A 23,509-nucleotide genomic window follows, 5' to 3' on the forward strand; every position below is an offset into this window, starting at 1 on the left:
AAGGGTAGGCGGGGACCGGGAGGGGATGCAAGACAGACATGCAGAGCGCCCTACTGGGTGAGGTTGCGGATAAAAGGGGCGGGCCGTTGCAGGGTGGAGAGGAAGGGTTAAGGGGTCGTGTCTCACCTTCACAGTCCAATAAAGTTTCTTTATTTCGAAACATAAGGCATGAGACAGAACAGAGTGAAAGAGTCAGTCTGGTGACAGGTGGTACGGTAACAAACAGCATTGGAACAAAGACAGAGGTGAATGGGGAGGACAGGTCAGTTCAAGTCAGCACACAGACATGAAATGTTGTAGTTTACGGGGAGAAATGTGTTTTACCGGACCGGATTTGGTTTGCTGATCTGAAGTGGGAGGGTCAGTCTCAGCGAGTCTCCCATCCTTTTTTAAAAAATTCAAAACGTGTGCTTTCATGGTCACCCATCAAAAAACACACACACAAACACAAACACAGATGAAGGCGCGTGTGCTGTTACCCAGTGGTTTGTTCTTGGGCTGGATGCTCCTGCGCGTCGTGGAAAGCCGCGCGCCGGATCGACCACGTGGTTCATTCTTTGGAATGGACAGCAGGGGGCGTCGCAGCTGCGGGAACGTCACGGTACAGTCATGCATTTTCATCCATAATGTGCTGATTTAGAAAACCTGCAGCATCTCTTAGAATTTATGCAGTGTAATAAATGGGATTTTAACCGTGCTTGATACAGGTTGAACATATGATAAAAATGTGCTTTTGTCAAACAGAAATCGCACAATTCCACATCCACGAATTGCATGCGGTAAATATTCCAGTGTATTCCATTTAGTTTCAATTTTACATATTCATCATGAGTGAAAACTTTTACTTTTCATCCGACATTTATTGTTATAACAGTTGCTGGGTTTGTGTTTTTAAAATCCTTAATAAATATTTCAAAATTCAAATTTGCAGTTTCCCCGTCCCCCATTTAAAACTTCTCTTCTGGATAAAACTCCCTTATTTTGCACCTGAGCCTTTAGTTTGCATAATTTAATTTTCCTGCACATTAGTGTGGTTTTTGCTTGTATTCAAATATTGAATACAAAACTGAACATTGAATAATGAAAATCACATTGATCATATTTCTTACCATCAATTTAAGCATATGTATATAAATCGTCCTTACAGTATGCGTGTTAAGTAAAAAACACGAAAGACAAGGTGGACGTCCACACCTGTCTGAGGCCACGCTTTCTTCCTAACGGAGGTTGTATCAGGAGGTTCTGCTGGCCCGGTTCACTCTGCACACTGGCAACCCTGGTTAAGTCAATCAGTTGGACACATGCACACATTTGCATTCACGCACAAACACACACACACACACACACACACACACACACACACACACACACACACACAAACACACACAGAGGAGACACAGAAATACATAACCGTGAGGGGACCGACAGGCCACCGCATCCCCAGCTGTGCTCGCTTACGGATTACACCTTTGACCACAACGAGATGTCGCCGCTATTCTACCCATTCATTCACTACACGACACACACAGTATGTTTACAAGACACCCAATCACAGTGCAGGAAAGAACAGTGCCGCCATGATTCATACACTGAAGACACATCAGGGGATAATGAGGGTTGGAGTAGCAACTGACAAAAGAAACTTGAGTTCTGATATGCAAACTGTCTTAGGATTTAAAGGGTTTTTTTTTTTATTCTTTATTGATTTACTCTACTTAGATTTAAATTTCCCCTTCACTCATTTTAAAGTGTGAAATGGGGCTAGATCAAGTCTGAAGGTAGTTTCCTGGAAGCAAAAACTGGACGAAGAGAACAAGAAAACTGTCCTTGTGTTGTGGTTGCCACCCCAGTTCCCCCTTGCCCCTACAGATTGGTATCCAGAGAAGGACGCCCAATTTGATCAGCGAGAAGCCTGATAGACACGTAAAAAGTATGAAACACCATGGCACTAATGGGAGAGAGGCTGACTTTGGTGATGGCACATCAACTGTAAAGACCCACAGCTAACACAGGAGAAACAGAGGCAGAGCTCCCTGGCCCCGGGGCTGATGGGGCCCTCTTTGTTTTTTTGTTTTTTTTAAGGGGGGAGGGGCCCGGTTAGGATAGCACAGCAGATGAGCTGAGAAGATGAGGGTCAGTGTGGAGCCCAAAAGGAGGAGGGGGGGGACAGAGACAAGGCACACTAGACCCACACAGAAAGAGATAGAGACAGGTAAGTGGGGGGTTGGGGGGGTGACGGGCCAAGGCGATTTGATTGGATGGGGATGAGTGATCAACGGCGAGGCCGCCAATAGAGGAGGCCGTCCCGAGGCAATGGCCCTCCCCACTGGCGAACAGATGCAAGAACGCACCAACGGGACACACACACAGAGAGGGCCACTGTACCTAGAGAGGTTACCCTCCTGCAGAAGGCCCTGGGACTCATCTAGCACATTGGGTTCACTGTAAAAAGGGGGGCGAAGGGGGAGAATGGGAGTTTAGGGAGTGTAGTCGAGATCCATCACCACCCTAGTCCCTGAGCGCCTCCCTTATGAGGGCAGGAAACCAGGGTGTTTGTTCTGAGCGCAGTCAGGCAAAGCTGGAGCAGATTTTTTTTTTTTTTTTTTTTTAACATCCTTACCAAGATACAGAGTCTTAGCTACTTCACAATGCTGCTCTGAGACTGTCGAGTAAACAACATCATAAATCAACAGAGATATACACAGAAAAAAATGACTGCGGTTGTGGGATATGACAGTTTTTGAGATGGAAACAAGAAATAATCTCATTGGTTAGACCTCAGTGGGTCGAGCGGATTTGAATAGTAAAGAAGGAAGGCTACATAAAGAAGACCAAAGCAGTATTCCTCAACTGAATCAGATTAGGAAAATGTTCCTTTATACCTCTCACTGCTAGTCAAAGTTAGCGATGATCCTTTGAAACCAGCTACATTGGTAGCCAGAGAACACCCGTTTTTTACCTTAGTTGGTAAACTTGATGTCTCCCATGGTCACCTCTTACACATAAACTTTGCATGGTGACGGTGCATTTTTCCTGCCTCCTCCCGTGTCTTGTCACTGAGTTTCAACACTTGCAGAAAATCTCTTTTTTTCTAGCGGCTCCACCTGAGGTTTAACCCGGTGAGATTTATCTCTGTCTCCAGACCAGCTCAACTTTTTTGGCCTGTATCGCCACCCACACGAAGAACAAGGAAGAAAAGATTCCTGCGTTTTGTCCGAGGCTCAAAGACCAGGACTCTTTAATAAACAGTCTGTGTTTTGATCTGACAGGGATCTTCCTCAGATTTAACGGAAGGTAGATCCTTGTTGAATTGAAACATTGTCTGATAAGGAAATTGTACTGGTTTGCGAACCTGGGGCAGTGTGGGGGATCTTTTCTTCGTAAATTTGTCCTCTCATTAATGCAACTGTCCCCCAAGACTTTCAAAAGAGTGCAGAGGGATGTCTATTATATTTATGGCCCAAATAAAACTACAGTCCGTGATTTGGTTGGGTGCATTCATCCAAAGCTCTTCCTGTCTAGAAAAGGAAAACTACACTTGAAGAAAATTGCTGAGGTGTGTGTTTCTGTGCGTATTTGTGTACATGCATGTGAGTGTTGGGAATGCTTTTACCTGTGGCTGGGCAGCATGGTGGTGCGGGGGGCCTCGGGCTGCGAGGCGGCCGAGCCGGTGGCGTGGCTGGAGAAACGGCGCTGCGATATCACCCTGGGCAGGAAGGCCTCGTGCTCGCTCACCACACTGGGAATACTCATGGAGTCATCTGTAGAGAGAAGGATGGAGGGCGGTGAGTTCCATTCCGGTTTCTACAGACTTCGAGTGCGAAAGGAAACTGCGAATAAACCGGGAATGTTTCTGACTCTCTTCATCGTCCTCATCAGTGCGGCTGAGTGTGTCTTGGGAGGGTTGGCGCGATGGTTGGCTTTCCTGCTCCCAAACTGTGCCGGTGCCCGTGTTGGAGCGCGACATCGTGGCCAAACTGAGGCGATAGGCTGACGTAGAGGTGCCCACCGTGCTGATGGACGTCTTGCCCTGGTAGGCTGTTGGGTGGGGGCAGGTCAAACAGAAACACACAGGCATAAACGGAAAACTGAATTCAAAAAGTCTCACCAATAAAACAGTCATTTAAAAATATAGGCACTACTATGATAAAGTTTTGAAGTTGATAAAAAGTTATCATATCATGAGTTAAGTTATAGCATGAGTTAAAGATTTCCACAACGTTAAAAATTCAAGATATGAAGGGGTTTTTCTTTCAGTATTTTTCTGACCAGAGCCGCTGTGCACAGCCTCTTTGAGGATCTTGAGTTCATTGTTGAATTCTGCAAACAGGGAGCTCTTGCAGAGAGGTCTCGGGATGAAGCGTCGCTCCAGCTGGTCGGCGATGTGGTGACGTGCTGTGATCTCCTCCTGGGAGTCGGCAGGCTGGGTCAACAGCTGGAAAACATGACATATACAGACCGGTAAGGTGAAAGAAAGTACAACGAGACGAAAAAAATGAAGCTATAGCCACTGCCTCGTTACCTTGCACTGGATGAATGGTCTCAGCAGGACAAAAATAGGGATACGGGTTCGGACAATGAAGTCAATGAAGTCCCAAAAGGCCAGGCCGCCCACCTTCCTCAGAGCCATCTCTTTCACCTGCAGGCTCAGCCGGTACCACTGGTTTCCCAGCGACCGCTCAAAGCAAACCAACACCACCTTCAGCGCTGCAGAATGAAAGCGGATGAGAAGGAACACATGCACTGTATAAACAAGAGAAGCGCGTATCTTTGTTTGACCTGCCATAAAATGCTATCACATTCATACCCAGATATGCAGCCTGGCTGGTGGACTCCGCTAGTCCCTCTCTGCGCAGATCCTTGCCCGTGTCGCCCGGGGTGGAGCAGTGAGCCGGCGAAGCGTCCAGCATGAAGTTCTTGGTGCGAGAGGTGGAGATGATCCGAGGAGGCAGGAGGATGTTGATCACGGTCTGGAGCAGCAGGAAGATCTCGGGCTGCTCAAGATGGGGACTGTCTGCAAATGGAAGAGACACACGGACAGTCAAATACGAACAAGCTGTCAAAGCGACGGATCTGCTTTTACGTTTTGGCCATTTATCTACAGCTGGTCTCCAGGAAAGACCTACTTCGGGCTTGATTGTCAACCAAGTGGTTCACAATGTTATCAAAAACAATGAAAACTGTAATGGTAGATTTCCTTACATAATGACACCTTGTTATATGTACAGTATATTAACAGCACTAAAGACAACATAAGACCTGTATACCAGCTGAAGCTTATTGCGATTTAATGCTATCAACCAATAAATCAATGATAAAAACAAAGCTAGATTCTGAAATATCCCAAACCTTAGCAGCTAGAAGGGACATGTTTGGTTTATGAATTTACATAGATAATGTGGTTGTAAGCCCAAAGCGGCTTTGTATTTTACACCTCAGTTACAATCACAGCAAGCTTTTACCTTTGCTTCCAGAGCCCACAGTCAGCACAAAGGGAATGAGCAAGTTGAGCAGCATCCCCTCCCGCCTCTCCTGATTGGTGAAAGGTGAGATCACATGACTGAGCGGGAAGTCATCCTTCAAGGCCTAGGATGGGGACAAAAAAGAAAAAAAAACAAAACAAAACATGGAGGAAGCAATAGTTAGACATTTCAGTAGGTATATGGAGCAAATAATGTAACAGTGGATCTTTGATGAAGAGTCGGACGAGGTCAACCTGGATCTGCAGGGCAACCAGCCGGACCACTGCTGTGCTGAAAGGAAGCGGAGGGGAGAGGTAGGGGCTGAGGTGGAGCAGAGGTAGCCCATCTGCCACGCTGGAGGGACCAACCACACCCATGACCTGGCAACACACACAAATAAATGTTTAAAAAAAACAAAACAAAACGAAAAAACAGGGGGGATAACAGAAGGATTTGCGGCTTCGTGTGTGTTCCCGCACCAGGTTGACACAGACGTTGATCAGCGAGCGAAGGTGTGGGAGGAAAGAGATGATCGGCTGTCGCTGCAGGGTCAGGCAGATCCCCTCGATCAGGCTGCTGGCCGCCTCCCACTCCACCTGTCTCCTGGAGAACACACCACCATACAACACCAGCCCACACCCACATAAAAGCGCATTGTCATGAATTCAAAAAAAAGGCTCAAACACAAATTCCACAGTCCTGTCATGTGGGATAAAAAGGAAATACAAGATGCTGGCATGGAAAAGCCATTCATCTTATTCCCGTCTCATCAGCTTCTTTTGAAAAGACTTGAATATGGCACAAGACCAATACTAAATGTATCAAATCTACGAATCGTTAAAGCTGAGAGTGAAACCGGGGAAAGACTTACCCCTCAATATTTCTCCACAGATAACCATCCCCTTCATGACGATAATAACGGCCGCACTGACAGCGAATATTGCAAAGCTCACAAACAATAACAGCTAAACACTGCACACACAGATCCCGGGGTGAAGCTCACACCTGCGACCAGTGTTCCCTCTGAGCCAGCGGTGTCCGGTCTTAAGTGATGGAAGATGAGGCAGGTGTGCAGATTTTTCATTTCACTTGACCTCATTTGCATTATTTTTGCACTGCACTGCAGACTGTTCAACTTGTGGGCGGGAGATTTTAGGTAGTTAAAAAAAAAAAAAAATCGGTTTACCCAGATTATACCAAACATAATATTACAGCATGAAATGGGATTATAAAATAAAGCTACAGCTATACACCAAAACTATGGAACAGCTTGCCCATTCCTTAAAGAAACATCTTAAGACCCATCTCTCTAGTCTGGTTAATGTTTATATTTTGTAGAATTGCTAAATTGAATTGAATCTTGTTGAAAAGTTTTAATTCAACATTTGAGGTACTTTAACATGTTTATTTGATTAAATGCAAATTAAATTTCCATTGTTTAAATTCAATTTAAGGTTTTTTTCTCTTTCTGAGCTGCATTTTATGTATGAAAAGTGCCATAAATAATCAATTCTGTAACTATTATTACTAGCGATGCATCGTGATTCTGGATTGGTATTGCTCCTGAAACCTTACCAAAGGAATTAGATGCCAGTCAGCTTGGACGGATCCACACTGGAAACAGCTTCTTAGTCACTATTTTTATAAATTGAGTCGACGCAATTTTGTAAAACTTTAAGAAAAGTCGAAATGAAATAAGCGCAAGCATTAAAAGAATGTGAGCATGAAGTCTGAGTATAAACATCTCTAAACATCTGAGTAATGTGTATGTAAAAGATGATTATTTGTGTGTTAGATTAAACAAAGAATAGTGAGGTAAACGACTTTTAGAGAGAGAAAAAAAACACCTTTAACTGCATGAGTCTGATAACTTCTTGCGCGCAGACATCAACAGTCAAGTCTGCACCCCTGAGTTAGGGGGAACACTGCCAGTGATCCATCGTTGGTACACACATCCACACAAACCCTCGTATGCGTTCAATTCCTCTCGAACACACACACACACACACACACAAACACACGTACACACACGCCCGCAAGTATCCGCACAAAAAACACACCACAGCAGCACTTATGGTACATCACCCACGAAGGCAGCGCTATAGAGGACAGTGCCAAGAAGCCGTCTATATACTGTACACACCACGGCACCGGCACAGCACGATACACTCACAGGGAGACGGAGAAAGAAGTGGGATTGTATTCAACAGACCTGGTGCATAATGCCTGTGGGCGAGCGCACCTGAGCGTAGGCATCTTGTGGATTTTGTTGAACATGCGGTCCAGCCTCTTGAGGATGAGGATGAGGGCGGGGCGAACGGCCTCGGACGACCAGTCGGTGATGGGCAGCATCTCCATGATGTAGCGCCGCAGCCCTCGGCTCTCCATGGTCAGGGTGTCGTAGGGCGCGAGCTTCAGCAGGGCGTGTGCAATCTCTGCCAGCCTGGGAAAGAGACGACACGGACACGCTGTCGTTGCACATTAAACGTACCTTTTAAGGGGTTTTTGTTTTCTACCTGAAAAACCTAATTCTGTTTGCAACTAATGATTATTTTCAGTATTGATTAATCTGTCAGTTATTTTCTGAGTTAATCAGTTCATCTTTTGGCCCATGAAATAAAAAAAATGCCCATCACAAGCACAAGCTGACATATTCAAACCTCTGTATTGTCCGACCAAGTGTCCAAGGATATTTGGTTTAATATCATAGAAGACCAAAAAAAACCCAGCAGCATTTGAGAAGTTACAACAAGTGACTTTTTGTCATTCTTGTTAGAAAAAAGGACTTGATGATTATCAAAATAGTTGCAGACAAAATTTCTATCAATCATGGACGAATCATCTCAGATCTAGTGGACTACATGAAAAATAGCCGCTATTCTCTGACACAAGAACAGTTTCTATGAGCTCTGACACACTGGTACCTTACTCACCTATTTACTTCTTTTGTTCTTTTTCTTTCTTCTTCTTTTTTAAATTTACAAGTGCTTTGTTTTCTTTATTTTTCTTTTAATGTCTTCCATTCACTTTTATATCTATTACTCTCCCCATTTTTTATGTAAAGAGAAATACATAATAATAATAATAATTATTATTATCTGTATTTTTTGTCCCGTTAAATCTATAAAATTCGATCTAATAAAATTTTGAAAAAGGTTAAAGAGTGCCTGTACCACTACCCATAAATTGGTTAAAATGATATCCACTCTTGTTTTATTGGCTCACCAGGTATTAAAATATTACTTAATTACCTCACACATTTTATTTTAAGATCCATTGTCGGATCGACTCTTATCAATAAATCTGATGAAAGACGCTTTGAAATCAGCCGTGAATAAATCTCATCACCTCATGTGGGACTTGATGTCCAGCAGCTCCAGGGCTGTGACCCGGGGCTCACCGGCAACGTTCTGCAGGATTTTGAGTCGCGGCCCGCAGTGTTTGTAAAACTCAGTGCAGATGTTTAACAGGGACTCCCGCGGCCGGCGGAACTCCTCCCTGGCGATGCGCTCGTCCAGCTCCTCCCTCGGCATGCCCTGGCCCTCCTCCAGTAGGTGGAGGTTGTCCCTGGGAAACACAGACGGGACCTCAGCGTTGGCTTTCAGACTCCAGAATCTGGGACTGACTCAAGGGGAATTAAATGAACTAATTCGTAGGACAGAACACCTCCAGTGCTCTGCATCATAAAGACCTGGATTGTTTAATAGATTTCTCTTAAATTAGAGCTCCCATACCGGTCATAATAAAGTCCTGACCTGGTATTGACCCCTCCTGACATGGTGTGGTTAGCTGTGGTGCCCCCCTTATGGCCCTGATCGCAGCGGGACATCTGTGGGGCTGTCATGGGCCTGGGGAAGAGGTTGGATAAAATGATCAGGTGTGTAAGCATCTAAAAAGGACATCACCTCCAGCTACCACAGGTGCGAAAATCCGGATCTGGCCTACCTTGTCAGGGCCTCTGAGCTGTAGAGGAGGGCCTGCAGGGACGTGGCCAGGGCAGCGATGGCGGCAATCTCGTCCCTGGCAGCTGAAGCCGACTCCATCGTAACCGTGGTGCTCTTCAGCTTCTGGAGGTGGCAGGGAACCAAGGCCTCCAGCACCATCAGCATCTGGAGACTGGGGAGATTGCGCAGACTGTTAGAGGAAAGAAGAGGAGTTTTGTAGAAGAGCTGTAGATGCAGAAGAGGACGGAGAAATAATCCAGGATGCAGAGCGTGTTTCCGTACCTCCTGAAGGATTCGGGGGCGTAGGCAACCACAGTGACACACAGCTTGATGGCCTCGCTGATAGAAAAGGCCAAGTCCTCATTACCATAACAAAAATCTGAAAAAATATATATATACATATAAATAATGTTTAGATCCACCCACGCACGATGAAGGTTTCATTTGTAATGGCTGGTTTCTGGGCTTATTCTAGGATTTCAGTATTATTTAGAGTTCGTGTGTCAAGGTGAGTGACGGTTTACCTAGAGAGCGTAGAGGTTTCTCAGCCTTGACCAGCTCCAGAGCGTCCAGGGCATCCTGGGTCTCCCCCTCCAGAGACACCAGCAGGTCAAACAGACACTGGGCTGACACTCCTTTGGACAGACCAGTGCTAGTGCTGGTCTGGGTTAAGAAGCAAAGACGGAGAGAATTTTATTTCAGACAAATTCACATTTGCCACTATTTGCAGGCATCCAGGAATATTAATCATAAAGTGTGCGTATACACAAAACTTCAAATACCCACTGATTGTAAATTCATTTGAATATGTGGGTCTTACTGTGAACTCTAGCAGCGGAGCCACACTTGCAAACAGCTGCAGGATGAAGGGTTTGCGGTGGAGGATGTAGAATTGCCGGCAGCAGAACTCGATGCCCTGCCTCAGTAGAGGGTTGCTCTCATAGTCGGCATAGACCTGTCACGACAATACAGAGAGGGTGGGAAAAAGGTGGGATTGTTACTTGGGAGGGAGGAAAATGTCCTCAACCACAAGGCTGCTCCAAATGGTCCACTGTGGTTACGGACAACCCCGACACCCCCCGCACTTTTTATAGCTGAATAACTGTAGCGTTTCCAACAACTAGTTTGCAGGACGCGTGTATCTGTACCTGAAGCATGGTTGGCAGAATCCACTGGTAACCGCTCAGAGAGAAGAGATGGTTGAAGTGCACAGCGGTGTTGATGGCAGTTGCTGTGTACTGCCTGAGGAGGGCGCTGTCCTCCGGGTGCAGCAGCAATGCCCCATTGAAGACGTTGAGGAACAGCATCATCTCGTCGCCCCACGGGTACTCACTGGGCATGCCCAGAAACATTTCCTCCAGCAGCTTGATCCACAGCACCTTGTGGAGGGTGTCCAACCCAAACAACTCCTTACCTGGGAGAAGGTTGGAGGAGGAAATAGGGGTTAAAAAATAAATAAAATAAAAAAAAATCACAACTTCTTTTCTTTATTATCCTTAAAAACGTCTAAGTTTATGTACAAGATTGATTTTTTTTTAAGTGTCTGATGATACAGTTGGAGTCTGTCTCACCTTGTGGCTCATTGAACAACGAGAACTCTGCATCGATGGCAGTTCGCGGGAAGGAGGGCAGACGGAGGAGGTCTTCCTGCAGCAGGGAGACGTGGGATTGCTTGTGCACGGCCGGCATGTGTTGTGTTAGGGAGATGAGGAAGAGGACCCGACCGACCTCCTCTAGTTTACGGGAAAACACCTGAAAAGGGAGCAGAGGAGGCAAAGGAAACCCCTTTTTTCTATTTCTCCAAGGTTTTCCTTTGATAGGGACTAACTTCATAGAGCGTTATGTATCAAATTTCAAATCTTCCATACCTGTTTCTGGATGAGCTCTTGTCCTTTATCTGGCAGCATGTGGACCAGGTTGAGCTGTGGAGAGACTGACCTCCGGAAGGGGTAGATGTCTCTTACATATGTCTACAGGACGTAGAGAGCAACATTAAATGGAAAATCGAAAAAGAAAAAAAAAAGGGAGCTAGTCCAGCACAGCTCCCTCTCTGCTACTGCTGTGTATCACGATGCATAGTTTAGTTTCTTCTATCAATAGCTATACCATGATAATTGACTGCTTATTCACTATTGAGATTTTCTCCAAGTCCTAAAGTAAAGTCCTCACTCATGTCTTGGAGTAATAATACACTGCTGTCCAATAAAAAAAATACTAATAAAAAAAATAAATGTCAGCTTTTCATGAAATATGAAAAAAAACAGCCTTGTTTTAGCCTTGCGAAAAATGCAATTCAATGTGCTTTTAGATGGTAGTTGGTACTAACGAGTAAACAAAATCCTTCAAAATAGCAGCTCAAAATAAAGCCAATTTGGCTATTCCTACCTTGGAATAATGGATGAGGTTCCATCGTTTGTCCATAAGGAAGTAGTGTGCTGATCTGGCCTCGGGAATGTTGAAAAATTCAAGACACTCCTGGTGGGAGAAAAAGGGAGACATATATATTTTATTTTGGCTACAGCGAAAGGTGCCTACACTCCCAGGTGACTGAACCCCGACTAAAGTATGTAAACAAAAAGTCTGAGTCCAGTTGGGCGTCCTTACCTTCAGCAGCGCTTCAAACTGAGTGTCTTCGTGGACTGGGAGCTGTGTCGGGATGTCACATTCGTTCTGCCCGTGCACCACCAGGGTTTTGGTTCCTGCATCAACAAAACCCAAGTAAATGTTTTAGTTCGTTTGATACATTGATGCTACACAAAATATCACTTCATCCTGTTTTATTTAAAACGAGCATTCTTTCTGTCTTTGCTCCATTGTAGATGAGATTTGGATCTGAAAAACCCATGAAATTTGAGGAACGCATGGCCTTTCCACAGCCGTGGTAGTACTATTAGCATTACTCGCATCATTACAATCTGCAGTATTAGCACAGGCATCGATGCTATTGTCGAGCAGTGTCGCTAGGTTCACCTGGCATAGATGCAGTGACCAGCAGTTTGACCTCACACTGCTCCTTCTTCATGGTCTGCTTCAGGTCCTTGAAGAACAGCCCCTCCACATAGCCGACCACCTCCCACAGGAAGGTCAGTGTGGCCGAGATGGCATCCATGCCCCACTCACAGGGAGTCCGCACAAAGTACATGATCAGTCCCACCTAGAGAGGAGGAGATTCGATAGCGAGAACTGATGAAAGTTTGGAGGGTACTGAGGATAAATAACATAAATGGAGATGTAAGTGAAGGTAGTTGTGGTTTTTTCCGTTGCCTTACAAGGTAGTTGAAGAGGATATGAGAAGTCTGGGCCGGCAGATCTCCGATGTTGAGCAGGAGCTTCCTCAGCATGTACATCAGCTCATCCTAACGACACAAGGAAGACAAGCAACGTCACGTTTTACATTTCCCATTCTGAGCTTGCAGCCGGTGCGCTCAACATCTGATCACCATCAACACCCAACTAGACTGGGGGGTCAAATGTCAAAAAAAGAAAAATAAAGCTCCTGCCACTTCAGGTCTGGATTTATCAGATCTGAGGTTGTGTGTGTGTGTTCGTCGGGTGTTTGCCCACCTGTCTGTTGCTCACTGTTAGTTTTTCCAGGAAGTGGCGGAGAACCAGGGCCGGATCTTCAATCAGGCAGTTCCAGAGGATTTGCTGGGCCACAGCACTCACTCAAGAAACATTCAAGAAAATATTTTCACTGCCATGAGAGGAATCCCGTACATCAGAAAAATCTTCATACAAATGCATTTTTTGACACAATGCAGGAAAATCTATCATCTACACTCTGTTATTATTATGTTGGGTCCGAAACTGTGCTGATAAAATATTTAAATTGAGTGCAATGGATCTCTTATTCAAACACTGAATCTAAAAGACACAAAACTGTTTTTTGTACAATGAAACCTACCAGCCACGCCGTCCTCTCGAACCTCCCCGTCCTCCATGAGGTGCACTATTGGTAGGACGGCAGCACAGATGCATGCTGGGAAGACAGCTTGGGGCGGCTGCAGCATGTGGTGAGTAGGAGTGTGTTCTGTCGTGTTCTCTTCGTCTGGCGAAAAAAAGAAAAAAAACAGTTTTACACAAGCACAAGGTTTATTTGAAAACAAAAAAAGCGTGCTTAAAAGTTTTATGAAAAAGGTTCTCGTCATCAGGGATTCCTCATTTTCGTACCTTCAGCACTGGCCAGCGAGCGGACAGACCACACGGAGCCCCGACGGAAAGAGTAGTTTCTGTGGGAGTTACTGGAGGCGCAGGATGGGCTGACAGACAGACGGCGTGACGCCAGGTTCACCACTTCTTCTGCTGGCGGGATCAATGTCCAACATGACAAGTACAGACACAGGAAAAACAACATACTGTCAGGCTACAGAGCTGTCAGCAGCTCGCCAGAGCCCAGCAAACTCTTCCAGCAGACATCAGTACTCCTGTATTTCTGTGCCACATGTGCTTGTGTGCCTGGTAGCCCCACCTTCCTCCTCCTGCTCAGGCGGTGGGCTGCACGTGGGCTCGTAGCAGGCCTCCTGAGCCACAGGGATGGCCGTGATGATGCTGGCCTCGCGGCCCAGCCGCCGCTTCTCCTCCTCCTGCTGCAGGTTCTTCAGGATGTGCTCGGCCCGCTGGTGGGAGCGCGACACCGCCCTCGCCGAGAAAGATTTCTGAAAGTGGGGCGGCATGGAGGGTGGCGTTGGATCAAACAGCGCAGAGGTGGAAACAGCGGATGCAGACGTACGGAAGATTCAGAATGAGGGAATGCACAAATTAAAACCAAACTGACAGTTTAAATATTTCGGGGAAGTGTGTGCACAGCTATTCTAGGCTTACGGTTACATCTGAGGAGCGTTTTGTAATGTAAAATGACCGGACAACACATCAATACAGTAACTCTCCTCCAGCACATTGATCTCATGTTCTAATGCCATCCCGAGCATCATGAAGAACACTGTTGAAGTGTTGAATAGGAAGAGATTTCAATCATGACAAATTGTGACACAAGTAAACTTATTCAGACTGGAATTTGGAGAATTTACTGTATCTTGTGAACAGTAAATGCCTCACAGCATTCCCACGAGTGCTAATACACATACATATCCAAATAGGCTAAGCACATGATATGAAAAACATACACAGCAAAGTCATTCTCATCCGATGACCATGCATCAACAGCACAACACACACAAAATGTCTGAATGTCCGATGCATGCTGTTATTAGTGTTTTTTTTCTTACAATCAGAGCAAGTGCTGGAATACGTTTTGGGTGTGGTGTGTATCACTGATCAAGATGCAACTATCGGAAATGACCCATGAAACTGCCCCGGCTTCTGATCCATGATGAAAACCTACAGCTCTCAATGGGCTAAAAACACTCAATGGAGAAAATTTCCCCTCCTGTCTTTAATGATCTCAGGTAACAAGATGCATCAGTACAAACATCCGGACAGAAATACCAACTTACTATGGTATGGACTGACTGAATTAATGTGGAGTACTAAAAACAAAGACAGTCGATAGATAAATTATAGAACATGTGCTTGCAGGTCGTCATCAAAATCTATAAAACATACTTTGATAATCATGCTTTTTAACAAAAAAGAGAGGAAAGTAAAAGGAAACACCAAGAAATCTGTTTTGCTACTTTAAATGTCCACTCTAACCTTAAAAGTATATTACAGATATTTTCTTGAGCAGATTTCTTGGTGCAGTTGCCCACATTACACTTGCATAGCAATAACAAATGCACTTTGAAGCAGTCTAACGTGAACTGTATCTGCTTTTGGTATGCCGTGGTGTTCAGATGTGACTCAATCCGAAATCATTTCTAAAATAAAATACTTACTATTAAAATCTGACAAGTGCTTTACAGGCAATGGGATTTAAAGGGTTGATTCACTCAAATTACAAAAATCATTTTTACCTACTTACCCCTAGTTTTATCCAGCCATGCGTATAGCTTTGATTTAATTTGTCCACATTTTCAGATATCCACCTCTGAGATTTCTACCTCCTCCCAAATGCAGTGGAGGCCGTTTGAGTAGATTCATGGCACACGCTGAGTTTAAATTACGTTTAAACAAGCCTGAAATTCCACAACCATGCTAGGGGCTCTGTGAGGCCATACTGAAGCAGAGTTGTGCTTTGAGCTGAATGCTAACATGAGCACGCCAACGTGCTCACTATGACAATGTACTGATGAAGACCGGGCGTAATGCTCACCATCTTAGTTTAACGTGTCGGCATGCTAACTTTTGCCTATTTTGCACTAAACGCGAAGTACAACTGAGGCTAATGGGAATGACGTCAGTTTTACGGGGATCTGGCCATTAACTCAAGTATGAAATTTAACCTGATAATGATGCTAGAGGAAATGTTAGGGGATGACCCCCTAATTCATTATTGCAATTCATCCTGAGGGAGACACGAATGTCTGTAACAAATTGCCTGGCAATCCATCCAATAGCTGACAAGAGATTTCACTTAAAATTGCAAATTTCAACCTTACGGTGGCGCTACAGCAAAAGGCACCGTATCAGCCAAGTCAGTAAGATACATCTTCTGGAAACCGTGTATGTCTGTACAAAATATCACAGCCATCTATTGTTGTTGTCGAAATATGTGGGTCTGTCACCAAAGTGGTGAACTGAAAAACAATGCTATCCCAGAGCTAAATAACAGCAATATATCTGCCCCAGAATTAGTGTCCCCAGTACTCTGGATAATCTGGATAAAACCTGGACAAATTAAATAAAAGCAATCTGCAATCTAGATACCACCATAGTTAAGTGATCAAATTCGGTTTGGGTGAACGATCCCTTTAATTCTGCAACGCACAGCATTAAAATTTACGTTGAATTTGAAGCAACCTGACTACCCAACCCAGGTCAGGTTGTCTGTGATGCCACATCCACAGGTGCATTTGAAAGTCAGTATGATTCACACATTATGTACATAAACTACATCTTGAAGTCCAAGCTGATTCAAAAGTAACAATAATAATGATAATAAGGTCATTAAAGGCCAGTATTTGTGATGCACTCAATATAAAAACACATTACTATTAGCAAGCATTATTAATAAATGTACTGTATGCAGAACTAGGCAACCCATATAAACAGGGCTCGGACTTACGGACTGGTCTTCATTGATCGGGTCCTGGACGCTGCCAGTGTTCTGGGGCACCCAGGGGGGGTCGAATATGGGGACACAGGGCATGCCCAGTATAGGAGATGGCAGAGTGAAGTTGATGCTGGGTGGAGGGATCTGAGACAAAAGACAAATGTAGTACAACGTAGGTCAAAGTAGCCTGGTTTTGTGAGACGATATGTTCTAAAGAGACATATTTGGCCCGATAAAAAAAACCAAAGTGAGTGAACTTATTCAAACCAGATGTTAGCATTTTGGAAAACTTTTTGGAGGGAAAAAAGGGGATTTTCATTTTGTGAATTAATGGAAACTGGAAAAGGTTATTATTCCGTACCTTAAAGATCTGCTGGGCTCCTTCCTCCATGCGGGGCCACACCTGGTAGCGGAAACGCCACAGAGTGTAAAACTTCAGGATGGAGTTGATGCGCTGGCAGGCCTCCTGGTGCTGGAACTCCGCCATCATCATTTCGGTCACCGCGTCGGGGACCTTTACCGCACACAGAAGGAACATGGCAGCTGGAGGGGGATTCGGGGAGCGCGGAGGGAGGGAGGAATGAGGCGAGACAGAAATAAAAAGCCAAAGGGAGTAAAGAGGGCAAGAGCGAGGGAAATGACAAAGGGGCAGGGATAGAACGGGCAGGGAAAGAGGAAGGTAAAATAGCGATACAGAGGGAGGGAAGAAAGGATGTCAAAAGGAAGAAAGAGAGACAGATTACGATGGAGGGCAAAAAGAATTTGGAGACTGTTAGAATATAAAGCCGTTGAATGTTAGGTTTCTTTTTAGAATGAAATAGAGTATGTCGTGTGTCTTTTCATAATTTAAAATTCAAAACATTTATAAACTCTAATGGGCACAGCAACCTACAGAGGCGACCCACTGATCACTGACGCGCAGCCTGATGGCCGACTCACCGGCAGCAGCTGCCATATGTTCATCCACACTGAGCAGGAGTTCCCAGGCAGCGGGCTGGATGTCTCCGTACATGTCGTCGGTCAAGATGGGAGCTGCTTTGATCAGCAGCGAAAGCGGAGCCGGTGACAGGCTCATCACCTGAAAGAAACACAGACCAAAAATAAAGAAAATCCGATTAACAACAGTCTGAGAGCAACTGTTTAATTCCTATCCAACTGCGCAACATCAGTTTCGTTTCTACGCACACCCAGATGATTAAAGCTTTCACAGTAAATCTGGAGTTGCAGACACATGAAGGTCTACCTTAAGTCATCCATTCAAAGTCCCTTTGGCAGCATTAGCAATTTGTTTGAAATAAGAAATACAACTGTTTTACAGCAGTAAGCACCAGCATCATAGCCTGCAAAAAAACAGCATGTACAGAAACTCAGTCCCGTGTTGGAAAGAGTATTGAAAATGCCTTCTCCCTCTTTAGTGCGGGTGGCTGGAAGAAACTCTGAACATTTAAGCTGTGTTTGCTATGGAAGAACAATGCCCTCTTCCTATTCAGTGCATTAAAACAACGTCCACGTCTGCTGTAAAGCAATGGGAAAAAATCCCTATTACAAAGAATGTAAAATGCGACCTGACTGCACTTAAAAATCAGCACCTTTAAACACTCAAACCTGACAGCTCTAATTTTTTCAAATGATGTTGAAATAACCCCAAATTAAACACAAATCTATACACTTAAACTTGATAACTGTATAATTTCTTTTTTTTTTTTTTATCATAGCACATGTGATTAGTGATAAAATAATTCAGTCTGTGTCAACTGTTTCTACAACTAGTGTTTGGGCCCTGAAGGAAGATCTTTCTAGTAGTATCACGCAATTCCCTCTTGTGACTATTTTTTTTCGAGAGGACCACAGTAATAATAACTAACCTTAAAAACCAACTCACCTGGTTGCGGATGTACTTGAGCATGCCTGTATCTTTCTTCCCTTCTGCGTTGGAGTCAGTGGGTCTTCTCTTCATGGACGGGGTCCTCAGGCAAGACTTGTCAGAACACTGTGGGCACAGAGACGTCTATGAACCGGCAACGAAAAACGAACCCATCCTTTCATTGATTCATTTATCCTATCCAGTTTAAAACAGCTTAGATAGCTTGCGAAATCCACCTCTTTGTTTTTCTTTGCACGGGCCCCAATGTTGCCAGAGGAGGCGCTGTCCTCTCTCAGGCTGTCCACCGTCTCACCGTACACGAGCTTGATGGCGCGGACCAGACGGGCGCAGGAGCGGCTGTGGTGCTGGTAGCAGTGCGGGTGGCAGAAGTCTATGTGGGTGCAGATGAAGCTCTGCTGGTTGCACAGCAGGATCATAATCTGAGCCGAGAGACAGGAGAGGGGAGGGGGGGTCGGTATGTAAGAAGGAACACGCGGGCCCCTCGATCCACACAGACTGATATACATACGTGGAGCCAGGACATGTTGCGGTGGTAGTTGTCCTCTGCTCCTCCTGAGCCCTGGCCCTCTGGCTCTATGCTGGGTTCGCTGGTGCTGAAGGGACTGCCTGCAACAAGACACGAGAACCCACAAGTGTTTAAAATGGACCATGTTATCTCCTATAACAGAAAGAAGGTTTGGATGTAGAATCCAAGGGTCATTTGTATTTCCTAATAAACGCTACAAACAAATGAGGCTTAATTGAGAATGAAATTACAGCCCACTTTTCCGTGCAAATCCCGTATCTTGCTGTTGCAAACAGGATGCTGTTAATGACCCCCCCCCCCGCCCGCTTTCTCCAGCATCGTTCATTGTCCAGTCACAGCACCCTCTGTTTATCATTAAAGAGGAGAAAGCACATGCTGAAAGAAGTATTTTCTTTTTTCAAAACTGTCTACCATTGCAATAAACTCTACCCCCATTCAAATTTTGGGCTGTAAAGCATTCCCCCCATATATTCCACAAAATCCAACCCAACTGGACGAGGAAAATGCAGTATAACAGCGCATGCTGACAATGTTAAAGAGCACCAGGCAGCAATCTTTTACGTAAAAATAGGGCTCTTTCTGCTCTGTTGTATTTAACTTCTTTACACAATAAAAATTGTAGGCACTTTACAATGAGCCATAATACGTTTATCCAAATGTTCAGAGATCGCATTGGTTAATTAGACTAAAGAAACATTTCAGAAACATTATCTCTCCAACTTTGACGTGTTTCGTCCACGAATTACCAATGTCAGTAACAGTGTCCCTGCTGTGTGTTTGTGACAGCAGGCCCTCCTCGTTCTCAGACTCTGAGTCCTGCCGTGACAGCTTGGTGCTCTTGAGGCTCCCTGCCCGGCGTATGGAGGACAGGGAGCCACCTTTCTTTACACGGAAACTGCGGGCCCCTTTGATCTGAAGCAGCCGGGAGCCTCCGATACGAATCTTACGGATGGGCGCTGGAGAGGAGGGGAGTGGAGAGAGATTATCTACAATCATCAGTGAGTATTAAGCAGGAAGGGCAGTAGTAAAACAGATGACCCGGTCTGTATGACGTCGGGTCTCACCCTGAGTTTCCTGTGTCTTCTTGTCATCACAAGTGGTGTCAGACTTGAGCGTATGGCTGCTGCTGTTGAGCGAGTCGTGTCCGTCCTCATCATCAAGAATGCCTGCGAAGCTGATCTTCCTCTCGTAGCGATGGCGGCCAAGCTCCGGGTCTAAACGCAGGCGGCAGCTGTCGAGGTCCTACAGCGAACAAGTGAGCATCATCGGCGTTGCGCATTTTCCAGAAAACTTCCTTTTCATCTCTTATTTCTATTAATATCTACTGATAAAATGAATAAACGTCCTCACAGAATCTCTAAATTTCATGATACATTAATCACTTTTGGTGTTTTTAATGGACGTGAATAGGTGGACAGCGGAAAGAGGAAAATACACGCACTGAATGCATATATTTTTCCACAGAGGATCTCACTACTTACCACAAGAGGCTCAGTGCGCGGGCGTGGTAGGCAGGGAAAGGTCTCTCGCAGGAAAGTGGTGATTTCTAACAAGAGCTGGCAGGCAGCCATCTTCAGAGCAAAGGGGCAGCCACATTTTGTAGGATTGACTGTGTCTTTAGGAAAGGGATTTATAAAAGAAATTAAAAAATATGGTTAGAACATTAAAATGAAAATATTTTTTCTGCTTTATCAACTTGTAAAAGCGTATAAAAAAAAAAAAAGTCATCAGGTTTTATGACATACAAAGATGCATAAGTAAAGTATTTTAAAAAAGTAAAACGTTATTAAACTTGAAAGTGAATTCTTGACCTTGGAAACAGTAGTTTGACAAAAAAAAAAAAAAAAACAACAACTACAAAAACCTTACGTCCACTTTTTTCCACAGCTTTCAACTGTATACTGTGGTGGACCTCAACAGATGGCGTTAGCCTAGTGGTGGAGATAGCCTGTTTGTCATAGTCCCATAGTTGGTTCAGATAATGACAACTGAGCTAGCTCCATCTGCTGAGGAGGACCACGACATGTTGCTATGAGCCCAAAAAGAAATGATGTGGTTTGTAACATAAAAAACTTGTAAAATTTACAAAATCGTTGCTCTTAGATAAAGCTCCCACCAAATTTCTGCAAAATCTAATTTTAAAATTAGATTTAAGTATTTGAGTAAGAATTATTGCGGGAATATTTAACGCAATAACATGACATAAAACTATCCACAAAATCCATGTTGTTAGGTCATTAAACACTATTCTGACTCACTGTCATCTAAATAGTCCTCTTCCTCATCTTCTTTTCTCATTCTCCGTTTGGTTTCTTCATCATAAATGTAGCCCAGGATGTTGGCGGGGCTCTCGCTGTCAGAGTGACAGAGTTCACTGAGCCTCGTGCCGATTGCCTGAGAAAATTAAACACGTAAAGACACCCGCTCTTACAATTAATGAAGCCGCATTATGAAGTGTCACCTTAAATAATTTGGGAGTCTTAAACTCACGTCTCCCCACTGGCAGAAATGTCTGGCAGCGTTCCACTGGAGTTTCTGGTTTCTTTTGTTGCCCACAATAGGGGATCGGCCCCTCGACAGGCCTCTCTTGGTGATATTGACATGGTGGCCTTTCATCCACTCTGGCCAGTTGCCACGGTTGCAGCGGTGGACAAATCGGGCACATTCGAGGAAGAGGGAGGCCCGGGCCACAACTGGAGCTTCCTGTAAGAGCCAGAAAGTAGATAAAGATTTCAATGACACCCATATGTCTTCACAAAGTGGTAGCTTTTGAGTACACGGTGACATTCTTACACTGATGCATTGCGTCGAAACTGAAAACATACCAGGTCCAGAGCGGCAGCAAGGATGGAGGCGTCAGGTATGGTTCCCGGTTCGCAGCAGTTCAGGAGAAACTGGAAGCGTTTCATACCCTGTCGAATGGCGCCCAAATTGACCACATTCTTGTTCTTCATGGCCTCCTGACTGGCTGCGAGACGCTCCTGAAAACCGTGGGGACCTGGAGGAAAAAGGAGTGAGAAGAGTAGAGAAGAGAAGAGAAGAGAAGAGAGAAGAGGGTATGACAGAACAGGTGAAGGGGATTTTTCTGATAACAAGCATATTTAGGTGTAATCGTTTTTTTTCCACGTCGACAACAGCACTGAAGATTACATTTCCACATTGCATGAATCCACCATCCAGGACATTTAACAAAAAGCACTGAAGGGCCACTGACAAATGAGGCTGAGTGAGAGATGGACACACAGTCATTGGCAGAGGTTACACTTGGATTATCAATTCTACTTGTACTTTGTGATCTCAGCGAAACAAAAAATGATCACATGGAGAGCATTATAAATACAAATTATGCAGATTCGATGGCCGAGCCTATTTTCAGGTCTCGTATACAATATATTCTTTATAATAGGTTCTTATAAATCACATTGAAAAGACAAGTGTAACCGTAGCCGTACAGACGAAAGCTGTATGTGGACCATTCTGTTTTATCACTTCACTGAAACTCAGGCATTGGAAAATACCACCAGGCACCATCACAGAAGAGACGAGAGAGCACTGACAGCGTCATGCTTGACGTAGCACAGGAATACGCTTTACAGCAGAAAGATGGTTTCATAGATACGAGTTTTTCCCAGACTCCTCCTTTCCTCTCTTTCCACCGTTAAATGAAAAAAAGAAGAGGAATGGGTTCATTACTGAAGAGAACAGGACGTGCATAGTTGAAAAGAAGGGGGATGTAGAGTTGGTGAGACAACACACTCTTACGGAAGAATCTCGACACATAAAATCAGAGTGATCTATTTTTTCATTAATATGCTAAAAAGCTGGTACTTTTTAGAAAACAACGACAAGTCGCCATTGGAAGGAGAAACAAATCACGTCAAGCCATTTTACACTCCAAGGGGAAGTGGCAGTTTCAACACATCTGAATGTCTGGCCTGGTGATCTTTTGTGGCAAATCACTGCACAGTTTATGTTTGGTCACTTTCCAAAAGTCAGTGGAAATCACCACATTGATGGCACTAATGGTTTGAATATGGTACGTTTGACATTTTATGTTTTTTTCAAAATTAAGACCCCATGAGTAGAGAAAAAGTTTCTATATTTTTGCAGGAGAGTTAAACAAAAACAAAACAAAATAAAAAATAAAAAAAACATTTGAAATTTGTTGTAAAATCCACATGATTATTTATGGTAATTCCCTGAATGTCTTTAAAAGGAGTACTCCAACAATTTAGTATTGCACTTCCATAAAGTCGTACCACTCACAAGAGTTATTTGAAGGAAATTAAAAAAAAAAAAAAGGTCAAGATGTCCTGAATTAATTTTATTCCCTAGTATGGGCCAGGAGCCACAAAAGCTGGAGCCTAGAATTCCTGTAACGCAACTTGACAGTCATTCATCAGACCCACCCGGCCTGATAAAATGCCCTCATGTAATCTCATCCGCAAGAAGGAGAAAACACACACGTCTTGTGGTGAGGTAGACATTTTTTTTTCCCCATGACAAAACCGATGAAAGTGTGATATGCTAAAATACAACGTAACAGCAGCAACGAGCAGAGAGGGGTCAGCGTGTCTGCAA

At 44.4% G+C, this 23,509-nt stretch overlaps 1 protein-coding gene across 1 annotated transcript in view; it reads right to left on the reverse strand.

Annotated features, from left to right (window-relative positions):
* The window catches only part of LOC120798371 (protein unc-80 homolog), a 42,322-nt gene that overhangs the window by 4,193 nt on the left and 14,620 nt on the right, over positions 1–23,509 (reverse strand). The window contains exons 17-57 of the mRNA XM_040142622.1: positions 21,754–21,926; positions 21,419–21,631; positions 21,187–21,322; positions 20,410–20,543; positions 19,993–20,170; positions 19,675–19,914; positions 18,911–19,008; positions 18,618–18,821; positions 18,400–18,507; positions 17,457–17,595; positions 16,879–17,060; positions 16,530–16,661; positions 13,875–14,061; positions 13,577–13,708; positions 13,311–13,454; positions 12,971–13,071; positions 12,676–12,762; positions 12,377–12,560; positions 12,011–12,105; positions 11,792–11,881; positions 11,275–11,376; positions 10,978–11,158; positions 10,555–10,820; positions 10,227–10,361; positions 9,931–10,069; positions 9,689–9,785; positions 9,408–9,596; positions 9,218–9,310; positions 8,811–9,029; positions 7,705–7,905; positions 5,942–6,065; positions 5,717–5,842; positions 5,463–5,586; positions 4,808–5,014; positions 4,523–4,707; positions 4,270–4,435; positions 3,859–4,038; positions 3,614–3,761; positions 2,386–2,442; positions 1,195–1,276; positions 480–585 (exon numbers count right to left, since the gene is read on the reverse strand). Of these exons, the coding sequence (XP_039998556.1) occupies positions 480–585; positions 1,195–1,276; positions 2,386–2,442; positions 3,614–3,761; positions 3,859–4,038; positions 4,270–4,435; positions 4,523–4,707; positions 4,808–5,014; positions 5,463–5,586; positions 5,717–5,842; positions 5,942–6,065; positions 7,705–7,905; positions 8,811–9,029; positions 9,218–9,310; positions 9,408–9,596; positions 9,689–9,785; positions 9,931–10,069; positions 10,227–10,361; positions 10,555–10,820; positions 10,978–11,158; positions 11,275–11,376; positions 11,792–11,881; positions 12,011–12,105; positions 12,377–12,560; positions 12,676–12,762; positions 12,971–13,071; positions 13,311–13,454; positions 13,577–13,708; positions 13,875–14,061; positions 16,530–16,661; positions 16,879–17,060; positions 17,457–17,595; positions 18,400–18,507; positions 18,618–18,821; positions 18,911–19,008; positions 19,675–19,914; positions 19,993–20,170; positions 20,410–20,543; positions 21,187–21,322; positions 21,419–21,631; positions 21,754–21,926 (6,084 nt within the window). The remainder of the gene's footprint in view (positions 1–479; positions 586–1,194; positions 1,277–2,385; positions 2,443–3,613; positions 3,762–3,858; positions 4,039–4,269; positions 4,436–4,522; positions 4,708–4,807; positions 5,015–5,462; positions 5,587–5,716; positions 5,843–5,941; positions 6,066–7,704; positions 7,906–8,810; positions 9,030–9,217; positions 9,311–9,407; positions 9,597–9,688; positions 9,786–9,930; positions 10,070–10,226; positions 10,362–10,554; positions 10,821–10,977; positions 11,159–11,274; positions 11,377–11,791; positions 11,882–12,010; positions 12,106–12,376; positions 12,561–12,675; positions 12,763–12,970; positions 13,072–13,310; positions 13,455–13,576; positions 13,709–13,874; positions 14,062–16,529; positions 16,662–16,878; positions 17,061–17,456; positions 17,596–18,399; positions 18,508–18,617; positions 18,822–18,910; positions 19,009–19,674; positions 19,915–19,992; positions 20,171–20,409; positions 20,544–21,186; positions 21,323–21,418; positions 21,632–21,753; positions 21,927–23,509) is intronic.

Source organism: Xiphias gladius, chromosome 13 (assembly GCF_016859285.1).
Source record: "Xiphias gladius isolate SHS-SW01 ecotype Sanya breed wild chromosome 13, ASM1685928v1, whole genome shotgun sequence".
Taxonomy (NCBI): domain Eukaryota; kingdom Metazoa; phylum Chordata; class Actinopteri; order Istiophoriformes; family Xiphiidae; genus Xiphias; species Xiphias gladius.